The sequence below is a fragment of the Vanessa atalanta genome, chromosome 1 (assembly GCF_905147765.1).
Source record: "Vanessa atalanta chromosome 1, ilVanAtal1.2, whole genome shotgun sequence".
NCBI classification, from domain to species: domain Eukaryota; kingdom Metazoa; phylum Arthropoda; class Insecta; order Lepidoptera; family Nymphalidae; genus Vanessa; species Vanessa atalanta.
Genome location: NC_061871.1, coordinates 13,614,295 through 13,632,626, shown reverse-complemented (window position 1 = coordinate 13,632,626; position 18,332 = coordinate 13,614,295). Strand labels below are relative to the sequence as shown.

Genomic DNA, 18,332 nt, shown 5'->3' with positions numbered 1-18,332 from the left:
TAGTATATAATAAAATTTAAAAATTATTCTTGTGCGGTAATTAATTGTCGTACATTCTATAACAATGTCTGAATAAATCAATCATATAATGATATTAGGGTAGTATTTTATATCAAAAAATATTTAAAGAATAAGCGAAGCCGTCTTGTGTCACAAAAATAATAAACCAAATTATATGTTTATAGACATATTATTGGCATTATCAGGATTATTCAAGATAAGTGGGCGTATATTCAAACGATTTTATATATGAACGATTCACAAATTCAGTAAATTTTTAATTAAACAAATCAATTACATAGATATATTCACAATAGTTATCGATATCGATTCATTAGTAAATCATATACACAAACACGTAAATCACTGAATCTATTAGAAAAGAATAATGATAATGTTGGAAATTAGCGATTCGTCGCATACGTGGTGCGCGGGAAATCTTGAATGTAACTGTCGATCCAAGATGGCTGATTCGCTACCATCGATGCGATGCTTCACTAGAGCGCCGTTCAACTCCCATTGACACTTTTTTCCAACTAGTATGAATAAACAAGAATTCGCATCATGCGCCGTAATGTTTATAATATATTTGACAGTCCAATAAAACTCGAACAAAACAACAACATTTTATTAGTAATAAGCTTGTGTGACATAGATTACATATTGTCAAATCCGAGACTTGTTAAACTCTGTGGTATCTGTGGTATCATTCATTGTCCGTAACCATTTGCATTAGCTTCTGTTGTATCTGTTTCCCCATCCTCTGCGGTGGTCGTCTTTATATTCGTCCATGTTACGTTTTCTCTCTAACTCCTCTTCATCGTCTTCGTCAACCAAATTTTCCTATGGTAAAAATATATAACTTCAGAATTTACCAAATAATTCTTAATATTTACATAACGGGTGGTACGGGTGCACGACTATCGACCACCCAAGGTCAAATACTTTGTATTGCTTTTTTTGGATTTAATGGAGAATGAAAATGAGATTATAATTACTTTTCTAATTTCTTCCGCGTCGTCTGCATCTGCGTCAGCGGTCTGGATTGTTGCGTGCGGTATGTTCGTACCGGAACTTGGAAACCTTGTGTTGAATAAAAAAAAAACATTTGAGGATCAAAACTTTACAACTTTGGTTCTTACAAATACTACTGAAAGGTAATTTCAAAATTATTTATTTCAATGTAAAGCTACATAGAAGGTACGATAGTCTTAAATGTATATATCCTGCGTGAAATAGAAATATATACGCCTAGCTTTTTTTTATAATCTATATAATCTCGTGTAGAATAAAATACTGTTTCTAATCATGTTTTTTGTGAGAGTATTATGTCGCAGTATCTGCGGGTATTTGTTATTTAAAGGCGGATCCTCACTGGGAACATTCGCTTGTATTGTAAAAGATACTTGTATTGTACAGATACGAGCATTACGTACGAGAGTTGATTTAGAACCTATAATGATACAATTTGTAACATTACATCAATAAGAGAGAAGAATCGACCATTACAGTGCGTAACCTGTAGTGATACAACTGACTCGACTGCGTGCTGCAAGTGAGGGACCGCCCTAAGTCAAAGTCAAAGTCAAAAATCTTTATTCAATATAGAAGTGTTTACACTTGCTTATTGACTGTCAAAAATCTACCACCGGTTCGGAATTTAGCACCTCGGACCTGAGAAGAACCGGCGTAAGAAACTCAGCGGGATATATATATATTTTTATTTTTTTTAACCATTTTCCATGTACAATTTTAGTTATTTGAAACAGCATCGAACACCTTGACTTGAGAAAGTTGCATTGATTTTACGAAGTCTTAAACTTATGGTGTTATAATTTTATCTTTACCTCTAGTGTTTGAACGTCATTTGCATAGAAACAGTAACACTAATTTAATCGTGTACATTAAAATATCTAATAGAAAAGGATCTAAAATGTATCCCTGCGGAACATAATTTTTAACGCAGACTCGGAAAAAGCATCTGGTATATAGAGGCTTGTCGAAGCAATAAAAGCAACAGCTTTTTCCTTTCAGCATTGTGTCAATTATTATATTAAAAAAACTATTCACTCCCAAAAGCGCACTGCTTCACGTTTTTTTTTATACTTAACAAATGTCTTTACTCTTAGTCGTCTCACGCACATTAAGACATCTTGTAAACAAGTGCGTCTCTCACTCACACTAATACTATCTGATAGTGATTTCACTTGGAGGCCACCGTTAGTGAGCAGATGTATACTGAATAGGTATAAATAAAATAAAATAAAAATATCGGATTTAACATTACGATAGAAGAGAATATAAATAAAATCGATTTCGATTTTCAAATACCAGCAACACTTAAAACAATTGAATAGAGTTTGTTATTCGCTTTCAGATGATGAATGATAAAGCTACTCACACTCCATCCCGCACTCTCTTATCATAGAACTCCTCGATGGTAAGTGTGGGCAAGGAAGGGTACCCGGCACCGAACACCGCCTTCTGGACCGCGTCACGAGTTATGATCACCGGCTTCAGGGGAGGCGCCCGTTCTCTATGTGATGGTTTCGCTTCTAGAATTTTTCAGAACAAACAAATTGATTAAAAACCTTAATTGATATTCTTTGTCTGAATTTACGACAAAATTATAATATCAAAGTATAACCAATACTTAAAATGTTATTAATACTTAAGGGATACTTTAGAGTACCTATTAATAGGGTATTGAAATCTCATAAACATATCATAGACTTACATATTCTAAATAACCTTTATTGATTAATTATTTATAATAAAACACTAGTAAAGCATTGTTGACATTCAAAAACTTTCTTTTCTATTATTTTTTGTTATTATTTCTTTCTTTATTACTTAAAAACAAATCAAATAATTGAAAATATGTTACATTATATGTTATACGAAGACCACCAACACTTTTTTTAAGCCTTAGATAAGACGTTGGACTAATGGGCAGCCTGATGGTAAATGACCACCACTGCTCATAGTTATGACGCCACAATAAATTTAAACCAGTCTTTGCATCACCAATGCACCTTTAGAAACTAAGATGTTATCTTTCACTCACCATTTAAACAAGAACACAACATTACCAAGATTTGCTGCTTGGTGGCAGATTATTTGATGAGATGGTACCTACCCAAACGGTTTGCACAAAGCCCTACCACCAAGTAAATTATCCTAATATAAGATAATATATATACCTCCTGCATGTTTTGCCATGTATTCTAAGATGGGTCTCTCTTGTTCGATACTGCTTATTTCATCGAGGGCCTGGTTGACATAATTCAACAGTAATGTAGTGAAGTACTGCCTCTTTGTGTCATCATCAGCATTCGGGGAAGACATGGCTTTGGATAGAGTCACTAATTTTTCTTTTAATTCCTTTACCTCCTTATACCTTTTTATTTTTGCCTCTCTTGTCATAACCTTCAAATATTCAATGGTATATTATTATTTTAAATTACAGTGAGAATAAAATTAGCAAGCTAAAATAAAAAAAACACATAATGATTTTATTGTCTATTTTAGATGACATAGTAGACAGCTCTCTAACAAGTTGATTAAAAAACCAATTTAAAAACATTCATATCTAACAATCAAAGAAAAGAATAGAATGACCAACATATTTTACATTGGTCAGAGAAATTGTAGAAAAAATTGGGAAAATTTCATATATTTTAAACAATAATTTGCAACCCAAATAATTTAAGATTATGATGCTGCCTGGCAATTACATACATTAAAATAACATAATTTGATGTAACATTTATAAATAATATGATATATCAACAGCATAGACAGCATGAAATCATAATAATGCATCAATAAAATAAAAATTATACAAAAATAATAAAGCCGTAAAAATAATAAATAAAGGAGAGAAAAAATATTGTTACCATGCTAGCAATCTTGGCTTGTTCAGTCTGTGATCTGTTAGAAATTTCATTGTTTGTAGTCTGTGGCACCTCTACGTCTGTTACACCATAATCTTTGCACCTTTGTAAAAAATCTCTGTAAATGTATTTATTGAAATTAGTTTTTTTGTTCCTTCCACTTTTGATTTTCTATTTGCATTATTTTATAAAGTTTTTCTGAGCATATTAAAATATTTTAAAATGCAAGTTAAGCTTCGAAAAATTCTGCAACTATATTTGTATACAGTAACATACTTAAAATATATATCTGCAACATTAATAACATCTTTCCGAGATTGGCTGCATAATTTTAAACTGAGAGTGCCAAGTAAAGCTGGTAACAGTAGGTACTGTAATGTCTCCGTAGGCAACTCCTCTAGACTTTCATTTTTACTAAACATCCCTGATAGGGAGACTAAGTTAGTTGCTTTTTCAAACTTTTTGATTGCTGATTTTATACTCATCTGAAATCAATAACAGGAAATATGAGGAAATGGTATTTTTATACATTATAAATCTATTCATATTTGATTTAGTTTGTAAATTAATGCAATATAAACAGAACTTTTTATTGCTATAAATAAAAACTATGAATATTTTGCAGTATAATAGATTTATATGAGCTCTAGTAAGAACACAAGCAGACATGCAGAAAGTCTAATAAATGGCAAATAATAATAAATCACTGGATGGAATAATTCTCCTTTGTATTATTATAAAATTTACTTTAGGATCTATAAGCAAAACCAACCAGACTTAATAAAAAAAATACATTTGTAATGATATTTTCAAACTAGATAAGAGTAAATTAAGGTATAACCAATTCAAAGTACGAGATTATTGAATTTTATTCTGATTATTCTAGTTCAATATTCTAAGAAAAATTGTGTAAACAGCTATATTAACATTTGTAAGGAAAATAATCTATCTTACCTGATAATAATAAAAGTAGTCAAAGCTAATTTTATGGTTTAGTATCCCACAATGTTATGAATAACATTGTGGGATCTCTTTTAAAACCAGAAATCTACTTACTTGCACCGGGTCGCTATTCGTAGCTTCGTTACCATTTTCTATCTTATCAAATAACTTCATGGCTTGATCGAATATTTCTTTCAGTGATTCTTCGTCTGTAGACGAATTAGCCACATTTTGAGACATTGTTATAAAAACTAATTTGATTCAAATATGTTGCGAAATACTAATGCAAATAACTGATTTGTTTTTTTTCCAAGTTGACACTGACAAACGTTCGTCATCCTTGTATTTGACTATTTTGACTTATAGATCATTGCCATTTGCGAAAATATTTTACTGCATAAAACATAAAATTTTTAATCAAGTGATAAGTACCTCATTCAAATCATTTCGACATGTAAATATTACAATTTATAATGCCAGTTAAATATAATATCCTAACAGGAATCCTATTCAACACCCTATATGACAGTTGTATGATAATTGTTTTACGATTGTACTACAGCTTTAAGATGATATCCGAAGAATCAATAAAAAATAAAAATAAAGCAAAGTTATTTTGTTTCAATATTTAAAGATACTTCTATAATAAGATAATAGCGCATAAATAATTCTATTAAACTGATATCCAATTTACAGAACCCTAGGGTATACTAGGGCTGCTGTTGGCCTCAGACAACTCACCGAATGTCTGGTCACCTTTATTAGTGGTCATGGTATGGTACTCTGTACCGTCATGCACAAGTCGCAATATTCTTACATATTTTTTTATGTGTCAACTTCAACATCAACTTTCTCTTTCAACCCATCGATATATATTATTTTTGAAAACTGGACGTCTCCAAGAAGATAAATTGAATAAAAGTACAGAAATTCACATTTTCGTCGCCACCGCACTCCAGTAAAACGGGGAACCGTTGCGACGAGATATTATCACAAAACTAAGGTAAATCGTCATAATAATTTGCCTCTTTTTTCTGAATAGTTGTTGTAGCTTACCTATGATAAGGCTTATTATAATATTTTATTCGTAAAACGAGTGTATTATTATTTACTTTACGATCATTAATTAAACTCATACATTTTGAAACACGGCGCCTGTTTGAATTATTGGCTATATTTTACGTTAGTCGTATTTTGAAGTTTTTTGAAGGCGTTCACTTTAACAAGTTGCGTTCAAAATTATCAAAAAGAAAATACATCTGTATTGATTTATTTTCAAAAAAAGTTTTTTAAAGGCAAGAATAAATAAATAAATATATTCCTATGGCCTTGTCCTAAAAAAAGACATTCATTCAAGGCATTGAGGGTCCTGTCCTTGTCGATGTCGAGGTATTTTATAGAGTTCAAGAGAAGTCGAAAATGATTGTGCTTGAGCTCTTGTTCAAAATTAATATGTATGGAAACTATACAATTCTACTATTATCTTTACTTTTATTCTTCATCGACTCCGTTATATGAAACATGCAAGCTTATAGTTTAAGACCTAACTCCTTTATCGATAATAAACAAATGTTACATCACTAAAGCATCATACATAACTTCAGTCCAGAGTCGTCGAGCAAGTGTATTACACGTCATTGCGCAAACAATATATAGGTAAGTGAATAATTCATTTATTTTTGGTTCTAGTAAGTTCAGGTACTTGTGAATTCATTTGGATTTATTCTTCTATTCTTGATCTCTAATAAATTTTATTTATCCTACGAATTGTGCGCATCAACAACAATCATACGATTTCAAGCCATAGGCGACCAAGTAAACATTTCAATCGAATACATGTATAATAACAAGTCAACTTTAATTGTATTAATTATTTTTCTAACTGCGTAGGATTAAATGATTAACGCCTGTCTGTTAACAATAAACGTTTTCTAGTAGTGTGACAGGTGTTCTAATTTATTGATCTAAGTTTTTATAATCACATGTTCATATGTAAACATATTTGATCGGATTTTATTTAGTATAGATGCAATTGCCACCTGGGTTCTATTTATAAAGACTAATTAAGTACACAAGTAAGCAAGTAGTTTTATTTATAACGATAATTTTATAATTACGGAAGAGCGACGATTTGGATTTTATATACATATTGTATATTTGCTTTTTATAGGATAACAAGTTAAATATTTCAGTGTGTATTTAAATGAAATGATATTTTTTTAATAAAATCTTAATATACCGACATGACGTTGATACGCATGGTATTGATTCGTAGCCAGATTGCTATAAATTAAGCAAATTCAGACGATACGTAACGCGCATTTGTATAATTATTTTTATTTCATATAGCTTGGTAGACTGGCTTGATGGTTCACCTCTGCCCATATACATTGGAAACGAGGAATATTAATCGTTCATATCGCAAGGCGCCACCTGCTCTGGGGTATTAAGATGTTACGTATCTTATGTCTGTGGTAACACTAACTCATCCTTCAAAACAGAACATAGCAAAAATAAGCATTGCTGTGTATCAGTAAAAAAACGATGAGTGGGTGGTACCTACTCAGTCAGGCTTGTGCAAAGCCCTACCGGCTACCATCAAGTAAAGTAGTTTTTCGAATTGTTTGCGCTTTGAGACGGATTCCACCAAAACGATTATATTATTAATTTGAAGTTAATTAGTTCGCGATTCTTAATATATTTTATTTTATTCAAAGATAATTGTATTCAATTAAAATAGATTATTTACAAAACAAAGCCGAAACTTAACAAACATTAAAATCTTTCACCTCAAGTGCGATGCGTGATCTTAAATAAATTATAATCTTTTGACCTCTACTGCGATTAAAGCAGAACTGTAACATGACAAGGTGAGCGCTACGTGTAAAGCGGCTTGTCAGTTGTCACCATAAATATTGTGTACATGTTGCAACCAGTACCTTACAAAGGTAATTCATAATACCTAAGTGAAAATCTAAATATATAATATACGTAGCGCGGATAATTCAATCATAACTAATGGTTTGTTGCTTAACAAGAGTGTTTATTACCAAATCGGAAAGGAACGTTTCAAATATACTTATAAATATATTAGTTATAATATTATGGATGTTGATTTGACTTTTTATTCAAAGACCTCGATACCATTTGACAGACCACCGATAGAGTACATATATGTATTTCTTTAAGGTTTTAATATTATCTACTCGCGCGACATAATATAATTCTATACCGTTTAACCAATAGCCATGACTATTTGTACAGGGACATGGGGTCAATTTCATTAACTTACAAAGGTTATGATGATACGTTTCTGATCCGAATTCGACAATTAATTACAAAAATAAACCTCACCTTAAACGAATGGCAAATTGCATTTACTTATTATATTACGAGACAAGTCCGATTATATTTCGATTCTACTTCGAACTGCACCTGGATTGTTTTGTTAGTAGAATAGCATAACGACTTAACAACAACGATTATCTATAAATTCAATTACGATAAACTGTCAAGCTTATAGAATCGGAACACAAAACGGCTTTCGTCTTCCGGGTTTGCTAGTATTCTATCAATTTGTATTTAAATTATGATAGTTTTTGGGCAATGCAGCACTATGTATGCGACGTACATATAATTAATTTATCATTTACATTATATATTTTTCTGAATTCCTTACAAAAAACTTTGTGGGCAATTCTGACTTATTATGTTGTCCAATTCTTAATCAACATTTTTGGATTGCAAATCTAGTTTATCTTCTTGCTGTGAGTCAGTTTAGTTGGTCATGACAATGATAACGTTATGTTAAAATATCGCGTACAAAGAAATTTGGCAACTCTTTTCTCGCACCGCCAAAAAATGGAACTCTTTACCAGCACACGTGTTCCCCTCCTCTTATTACCTGGGTGCCTTCAAACGAGGCGTGAAGAGGCATCTTACGGGCCGGCATGGCGAGGGTGACTAGTGCAGCTCATTCTTGCTGACTGTACTAGTCGTCTTCGCGTTTGGACTCCACTTCCACTTACCATCAGGTGGAGTGGAGTCATGTCTACCCAAACAATATAAAAAAATATATGTATATTTTAAAAACCTTTGGATGAACGTAAACGAAAATATTAAAATTTTAGTCAGGTTGTAAATGGTAATTATATGATAAAACATGGCTAATGGTACCTCTACAGTAAAAGCTTTCTATGCCGTTCCGTTGCGGGGTAGTGAAAATAAAATTGCTCCAAAAATACGTTATCCGAATTAATGAATATGAATTAGATATATCCATTGGACCATGTGGACTCCCAACGTTTGTCTACGGAACCTTAACCTGCATGAATGTGATTGATTAGTAATTATATGAATTCCATTTAGTAGCGGATTTATCTGGAAGCTATGTATGCTTGAGCCGAAAGAGATACATTGAGGGACTAATTTTTTTTTTAATATGTCTGTAGCTACTGAGATAGCACGAACATGCTAAAGTATTCAGTTAAAGGTTTTTCTGACGTTTTATCGACGATTTATACTTATATTCTAAATAGGCGTTATTATAATTATTAACATACTTTAGTTCAAAATCAATTAAATTGTTTCATTATAAATATAAACTACTGCACATGAGCTCTGACAATAATTTTATTCAATTACTCTCATATTTCGAAAAAACAATACAACATCATTTTCTGAAGCGATTCATGTGACGTGTAGCAATATAAAACTTTTATGATTCTGCGATTGAATCATGTTGGCAGTTAATCATTACGATCATTGTTTTCCTTCCTCTTTTGTTTATAATAAGGTCATTTCAGTATGAATATTGCTACGGAACGTCACTAGTGGATTGCCTAACTAGAACTGAAGTTCATTTTAGAAGCTTGTCTGTATATATAGTGTACTTAATTACAGTATTCATTAAGTTGAGCTATTATTCAGTAAAATAATTTCCTTTAAATTTTGAGGTAAAATGAATCTTTTTTGTATATTTTTTTCCGTCGGGAATAATAAATACCGTTTCATTTCATTGGCGAGTTCCGCTTACAAAGATGAGTAAGCCAGTGTAATTGCAGGTACAACTGAAATAACTTTAATTGTGTAATTTACCGGCGAATTAAATTGCCTTCTTTGCATTACCAATGTCTATGGACGCTGATGATAATCTATGACTAGATGGCCATTACTATAGTATAGTAGAAAAATTATTGAGGACCATAAATAATCAAAATTTTGCAATACATCGCTCGCTGCACTTGCGTTATTCCAGTAGGGCTTTGCCGGCGTGGGTCAACGAGTGATGTTATATAGACCCTTTCCAATAAATGAACCGATATATGCAGAGATTATCACAAATAAATTTAGAAAAAGCAACAAAACTCTTCAACTTTTAAAAAATATGAAAGATATGAAGAAGCGTATTAAAGTACAAACGATACGAAGTAATATTAAATCTATTTAAATACATATATGTATAATACTTATATTGTGACAAATTGTGGTCACCTTCATGTATTTTTTATTTATCTACAAATTATAGTCTAGTCAACGTTTCATTGTACATTTACAATTAATATATTTGAAGGTCTCAAGTTCTTTGTGAAACAAATTGACAAACCTCGATGTGTAAATCTACTTGTGAAATCTTCTCTTCATCTGATTTTTATAGATTTATTTTGTAATGTAATCGTTACAGTTTGAAATTAAATTTTCATTCAATTGTCGTAATTATTATCTTTAATTGTATTTTTGTAGAGCGTGTAATGTAATTTTTTTTAAAGATTTTTATTACAGAAAATTAACAACTGCAAAGTCTAATTCGATAGGATTTTAATGATATATCGATATAGGTATATAAAAGAAAATAACAAAAAAATAATTTCAATCTTCTAATTTTTTACTTTCTCGTTCCATGACCAAAAAGTCAATAAGCAGCGGTTGGTAAAAAATCCAAATTGACCTAAATTATACAGCGTAAAAAAAGCAACAAATAATCACCCCTTGTTCAAGTTGACGAAAGAAGCTCATTCCTATGATCAATCCAAACCTGGTCGTCAATTTTAACCTTTCCTGTCAATGAATATAGTGATTGGTTAAACCGAAATGTAGTTCGAGAGATAGATTAGATTAGATCAGACGGACGCAGCAGAATACTGTAGTCAATGCCCAATATATTCATACTTATATATTACTTGTAGTGGTGTAGTTAGGTGTTTTGTACCACCTATGGTATAAAATATTATTCACATGCTTTAGAAATTATTAAATTTCTTTATGTACCATTTTTGTATATATTTTAATGTTTACCTAACAAGAGCCTTTCCAAGCTTGGACGATGCAATCAATTTATTGAACAAACAAGTGTGTGGCATGCGGTATCCAATTATTTAGAGTGAAATAAACATGATACTGTACAAAGTGGGTTGGGTAAACAGAAAGAACATATTTTTGTACACAGTTTACGTATTTTTTACTATCGTCGTCAACTCTTTACTAATCTACTATACTACTATTGAACGCTTCCTTTTCACCTGCTTATATTGTTCACGAGAATACTTGCATGTGTCAGAATAAAATATGACACATAGTGTATACAAGCACCGTAGCAACGTGGTGAAATAAGCTCAAAATCTTTCTCTATAAGAGAGACACTTCGCCCAGCCGTGGAAAGTTTACAGGATGATAATGCTCTATCGATCTAAATAATGTAATACTAATGCACAATAAAAATTTAACATAATATATCCATTATTATTATTCCTAAAGATTTTAGATTACAACGGTAGCAAGATCGTTATAATGAATGCGTGACCTAATCACAGTAAATGGCGCTTCTGGAAAATTCTGGCGGGAAACAGTCCGTGCCGGTCAGCAGGATGACGGCCATTACTGCGATTGTCCCGCCATTTTGTTGGATAACGCTTAATGTTATTGTGGTCGTTTTTATTCTACGTCTTCGTGTTAGTATATTGTATTGTGATATATGAGCGAGGTGGGTCCTACGTATTAGAAAAATATAAACTGAATAATAAAATGAACTCCAATATTACTTTCTATTCTAGAATAACTTTCGTACTTATAGTCTCTCACGCTTTAATAATTGCAAAACTTTCGAAGTGTGTAGGACTATGCCATCCCCCCCCCCCTATCGTGACGTAAAAATAGGGCAAATAGTTCGTATTTATATCTCATTAATTTACGAAATCACTAGCGAGTAACGAACATTTAAGCTCAGTAGATATAACTGTAAATATGACTATAACATTTTTTTTTTCTTTTTTTTTAAAAGATAGAAACATATTGAACGTTAAAAAATAAACCTTTAAGTTCATTAGTTTTAACTTGGAACTGTATAGGAATTATCACAAAACTTACTAACTTGTACTTTTTATCGTTTCTAGTACAGACTGTAGCCCGTACAATATTAAAAAAACAGTGACGTGATTTGCCTTCACTACCTTCTGAAACTGTAAACATACCATAATAAGCATATGGTGTTTACTTTTCAGATCAACGCGCACGACTGTGATTTTGTTTACGTTTATTTCTCGGCTTAGAAAAAATTACGAAACTAAACAATATAATATAATACATCAACAATCAAACTATTGATGAAAATGACTCTGTTTTTGGAGTTAATTTTTATTGATATTCATAAAGGATACATTAATATAATTGTATATGATTAAGATTAAGGGGAGGTTAATGTTTCTTACATTTCCAATTTCTATGGGTGGCGATGATCTTACCCAAAAATTTGCGTTAAAATATTCTAAATACACAATTTTATTTTGATTGAATATCAATATTTTTCTTTAAAGATGTTATCTTGGTTGTTATCATGAATATTTTTTGTTTCTTTTTCAGTTTCTACTAATATGGGCGCGACGGTAAATTGAAATCACGAGACATCATTGAAAATGGCGCGTACGACGGTTTACCTCATCTACCTGTTAGCCTTACCATTCTGTTATGGATTCAACGGCGACAGCTTCGAGCTGGAATGCCCTGACGAATGTGATTGCCACTACTTTAGGATCAATTGGGTTACCGACTGTTCCGAGAGCAACTTGACCAGTATACCTTACGATGAGCTGAGCTTGAGCGTATACATCTTAGATCTAAACGGCAACAACATAACCAGTCTCCAGCGTTTTCCAAACGACATCAAGATGAGGAGATTGCAAATAGCTAACAATAGATTGACGAGAGTCGATAGAGACGCGTTCAAAGGGCTCGACTATTTGATAGACATTGACCTTTCTGGTAACAATATCAGCTACGTCGATCCAGAGGCATTTTTGTAAGTTTAATTTGCTGTTAATACATTCACAAAAAATTATTACGAAACGAAATTAAGAAAATCAATCATAATTTGTTCAACTTTTAGAAGTACTTCGTTAAGATGTTTTATTAAATTATTACAATGTCAGATAAGTTGCAGACTAACAGGGGGGCTGAAGGGTCGGCTCGCCCCAGGCTTCCAGTCTTGGGGGGCCGGAATAGAAAAAATAGAAGTACAGAAATTGTCTTGTTACTTCAGGTTTCCATTTTAAAAAATAATGGCATAAATTTACTTAATCATTTTTAATAAATTAGAAAATATACCCTGCCAGTTTATCTAAGAGTTTCAACTCTTGTTAAATATATACTATAAACGGTGCTATATAATACGACGCTACTAGAAAGTTGTAAAATTATGAGTCGAAATATTCTTGTCTTTGATTAAATACTGTTTAGAAACTAAACTTAAATAAGGCTAATAACTGAATATTATTAAACAATGATATCTATTACATTGACTATTTCTGTTTTTACTGTAACGTTTATGGTGGGATTACATACGCCAATAGCCAAAATCTATTTCACTCGTAACCATAGCGATGCCATTGTTTGCAAATTTGTTTTCCCACGGAGCTTTATTAGCATTTAACTCGGACGGTTCTTACAATGACGACGAAATTGAATAAATTGCTTTGAACTTGTTACGCCGACAAGAAGCGACAATTGCGGCTTGTAAACGCCAATATTAGATAATAGTCCCGTAAAGAATGCAAATTCAATTACTCCTCGGATTATGCGCAGTCAAATTGATCTGGCACACGTACCTACCAAACAACATTGTCGATACAAAACTATGTTTAACTTTACACATGTCCAAAAATGATATTCTATAAAGTCCATTACGGCTATAACTGATAAAAATATGATAATAATTTGGTTTGAATTGGAGAAATCTTGAAAATCTTAACGTTTCGTTCAATAGACTTAAAGTGAATGCTAATTCTACAAACTAATGAAAAGAACACAAAATTATGCCTATGAAGTTAAACATCCTTTGGAACTTTATAGATCTGTGGGGTGTGTTTTTCAAAGTAGGAAAATCCTTAGAGCTGCTTCATAATATATTTACAAGAATTTTATGTATGTTATGTATGAAACCGCGGATATTTTTAACTTAGACGATTCATAAATTCAAATCATTTGTTAAAAAAAAAACTAATAAATAAGTCATATAAATTTAATTGTATTTAACTGGTACAAATTTTTATGTTGGAAAAGAGTAAATACTGAGTTTCTTGCCGGTTCTTCTCGGTAGAATCTACATTCCGAACCGATAGTACTTTTAATACAATTCTATAAAAATGACGATTCAAAAAAGCTTAGTAAAAGTCTCCTTGAATAAAGTAATTTTGACTTTAACTTGAAATTATTAGCAAATGCGATAGGTATTCAAAAAAAAATTCCGTAATGTTCACATTAGTAAAAATAAATTATCTCAGTCAAAAGTAAGTGCAAAACCCTTAGAAAGAACTAGCTACTCTTGCAGACAGAATATGTAATACATGACTTTTGTGAAACTTTAATCGTTTACGCAGCGCGCGTAGCGGAAGCTCTCCTAAGGAATAATTTTCACCCGTTTTTGCAACAATTTTCAAAGAGACTTAAAAAAAAATCGTAAAAACTACACAAACAGATCAATTTGATAGCTTTTATATTTTGCTACACAGTATCCATCGGGGGCATTTTACTGAAAGATTGTGAATGTTTATTAATATATTTTCAATCTGTTTATAACAACAATTAAACAAAAATACTGAAGAGTAGTGTTTGGAAATAATAACCTAACTAACACAGGAAAATGAGAGCACTGCATCTTCTTCGTGATATGGTATTCTAATTGCTTTTTTTATTGGTTGCAGGGATTCACATGGACTACTGAACGTGGAACTTCAAGACAACCCCCTAAATATGATTGAAGGACCATTCCTGATGTCTAGCACACTCCAATATTTGGATATAAGTAATTGCAATCTATCGATTATAAACTCCCAATTCTTCGACAATATTACGTCTCTGACTACACTCGACCTGTCTAATAATCCCCTTATATCATTAGAAGGTGATGTCTTCAATGTTTTAACCAGTCTTGAAACATTAAAGATAAATGACTGTAAGCTCAATATTATTACTGGAAATCTATTCTCTTCCTTGATCAATTTGAAGAATTTAGAGATGGCAGGAAATGACCTGTCAAATATCAACTGGCCAGAAGTGTTAGGCACATTAACGAGGCTCGAATATCTTAATTTGAGAAAATCTGGCTTAACTTCCCTTTCTGAGGACACATTTTCAAATTGTACCAATCTCGTTACCCTTATTTTAGCTGAGAATGAATTAAGAGACTTAGATGTCGCAGTGACATTGGGCAATAGTGTTAATCATTTAGAAGTACTAGATTTATCAAACTGTAAAATTAAAGGACCAATATCAGGTGACGCGTTCGCCAATGCAACTAGAATGAAAAGTCTTTACTTATCTGGTAACCCACTTTTTGCACCGGATTTACAAGAAGCTTTAGCACCTCTGCCAAAACTGGAAAAACTTTTCTTAAGTAACTGCGGCCTAAGCAATTTACCAGATAATTTCAATGTTTTTGAAAATCTTCTCGAACTGGATATCTCGCATAATCCTCTTGTGAATGTATTTACAAGACTTTTGGCTCCTTTAGAAAAAATTGAATATCTTAATATGGGCTATAGTAATTTATCTTATATAGGACCAGAAACTTTTGCACATATGACGTCATTAAAGAAATTAGTGCTTTCTGGTAATGACCTCCTATCTTTAGAAGCCGGTCTGTTTGGAAATTTGACACAGTTAACAGCTTTAGAATTAGAATTTTGTGGCTTGAAACGCCCTATAAACGCAAATGCTTTCTTCAAGAACTTAACGTATACTGATTTAAGAGAAATAAAACTTGGTGGTAATCCACTTGTAATACCACCCTCCGGACCGTTGTTCCCGAAACAGCTGTCACAAGTCACTGTCTTAGATTTAAGCAACTGCAACATCACATCTCTTAACCCAGATGCTTTTAAGAATACTGAGAATTTAACCGAACTCAATTTAGCCAGCAATCAAATAAAGGCAGAGGATGAAAGTTTATTGTTTTTGGAAACACTACGACATTTGGAAAAAATAAATTTAAGCAACAATAATTTAACAACTATTGATCCGCAATTATTCGTTAACAATCCTAAGCTTCACTCAATAAACCTAATCGGTAACCCATTCATTTGTGATTGTAAGATTGCTGAAATGTGGGATTGGGCGAATATGATAAAGGGTGATTTAGACGTCCTTATAGGAGCCAAGAGCGCTGAAAAGGACATTGTTGTTAAAGGAAACAAGAAAAAGAAATATTTATACTGTCACTACAATGAAGCGCAACTCAGGAATATGACTATTATTACTAATAAGACTGTACCGGGACGACGACCATTTGTAAAGCCCAGAGAATGGACGTATGCTAATAGAACTTGGGCTAAATATGTAAGAGAATCGGGATGTGAACCAGTGGTCAAAATACTGAGACCAGTGGCGCTAATAGCTGATTTCTTTGACGAATCTCATGGAAGGAATATTTCTACCCCTGCCTTAATATTAGCTGTTATGGCCTTAGCTCTTGGTTTGGGTACTGTTATAATGACCTTGCGTTTGTTTCAAAAGAGGCAAGTGTCGGAAATGGACACAGAAAATAATAGGAAGCAGAGATAGTAAACGGTCAAAGAGCATTCGACATTAATGCATAGTTCATAATTAGGATTATTTTTTAAGAAATATTGTATTTTTTTTAACTATTATCACTAATTTATATTTTGTAATAGGCACATCAAAATAAATGTCTAAAGTCTCTCTAGAGTAATAAATAAGATGAGAGGCGATATTTAATGTATTTTTGGATATAACTAGTCAAATGAATTAGAGACCATACAAGTATACCCGTAGCAAGCAGGGCTGGATTAAGGGGAGGGTATCCAGAGCTACGCGAAAAACGCGAAAGAATAACAATTACCGACACTAAGAAGACGGTAAATAACCAACCTATAGTATCAGTCTTTTTATTTTGCCATCCTTACGATCCTAGCTGGAAACTAGGAAAAAATATTGTATTGACATCGGTCATTAGAATGTGTGCCAATTTTTAAGTTCCTCAAACGTCTTGAAGATGGTAAGAGTCATATTGAAAGTTTCCGTTGAATAGATACAATGAGGTCAAACTAATACCTAATGTTCAATAATATATATATGTAGATGAAGTAAAATAACTACATAGTAATAGATATTTCCTGTATTTTGCTATATCAACATATTATGTTTGTTAAGTTTTTTTTTATTAATTGATGATAAAAATATTGTTAAAGTAAAATTAGTTTAGTGGTGTGATCAAAAATGATATATATATATATATATTAAAGTTCCGCCAGTCCTTCGTTGCTCCAGAGCATACAGACCTCTAAATCCGGCCCTGGTAGCAATTTTATCAGAGGCGACGATTCGATTATTTAAATATGCCTTTCAGTATTCCATGTTTAAACGATTCCTAAATAAAGGTGTTTAAAATATATTCAGGAGTATATTTTTTTTGTTTCCAATTCTAATTACTTGAATAGAAGCTTACCAGCGATTTCCTCCAGGCAACCATTACAACAATTCATTTGAAAATTGAGATTAGGTTTAGTGGTGTATTTATTTATATATTTGTGAGCTTATAACTTATACCACTGCCAAACAGCTATAATTATATCCTATTCCAATGGAAGTAGGAAAATAATAAAAAATCTCTAGATTTACGTTTTTCATACCATTTGCTAATAACTCAGCTATATTGTGCACTACTAACAGTTTATGATTAACAAATATTTATTTATGAAACAAAAATATTACACTTAACCACTTATTTCCACTTTAATTTTACCTTCAAAATTCCGATAACAGTTTCGTCGAAGTTCAAAACGCCATTTTTCAAGCTCTCGACCAATGACATCCCGTCAATTTGCTATGATGAAATGTTGTTGATTTGACTGTTTTCATCTTGTGCTTGGAATAGAGTATAGTATTGCCGTGTTCCAGTTTGATGGATGACTGAGTCATAAATTTTTGTTTTTAAAAAAAATATTTTTATCATTGTATATACCGATGTACGGATAAATCCAATAGGGT

At 32.0% G+C, this 18,332-nt stretch overlaps 2 protein-coding genes across 3 annotated transcripts; one reads left to right on the top strand and one right to left on the bottom strand.

Moving 5' to 3' along the window:
- Window positions 1–613: 613 nt before the first annotated feature.
- On the bottom strand, window positions 614–5,174 carry LOC125077930 (immunoglobulin-binding protein 1). The gene is made up of 7 exons (XM_047690051.1): window positions 4,953–5,174; window positions 4,173–4,381; window positions 3,900–4,014; window positions 3,204–3,429; window positions 2,402–2,555; window positions 999–1,083; window positions 614–843 (listed from the first exon to the last, which is right to left on the bottom strand). The coding sequence occupies exons 1-7, from the start codon at window positions 5,076–5,078 to the stop codon at window positions 733–735; spliced, it is 1,026 nt and encodes a 341-aa protein (XP_047546007.1). The 5' UTR covers window positions 5,079–5,174; the 3' UTR covers window positions 614–732.
- Window positions 5,175–5,707: 533 nt separating this feature from the next.
- On the top strand, window positions 5,708–17,736 carry LOC125068144 (carboxypeptidase N subunit 2-like). Of its 2 annotated transcripts, none has more exons than XM_047677171.1 (3): window positions 5,708–5,841; window positions 12,693–13,128; window positions 15,029–17,736. In XM_047677171.1, the coding sequence occupies exons 2-3, from the start codon at window positions 12,746–12,748 to the stop codon at window positions 16,884–16,886; spliced, it is 2,241 nt and encodes a 746-aa protein (XP_047533127.1). In that variant the 5' UTR covers window positions 5,708–5,841; window positions 12,693–12,745; the 3' UTR covers window positions 16,887–17,736. The 2 variants fall into 2 exon arrangements, with proteins under 2 accessions (XP_047533127.1, XP_047533137.1); XM_047677181.1 differs by lacking the exon at window positions 5,708–5,841 and adding an exon at window positions 6,437–6,494.
- Window positions 17,737–18,332: the final 596 nt, after the last annotated feature.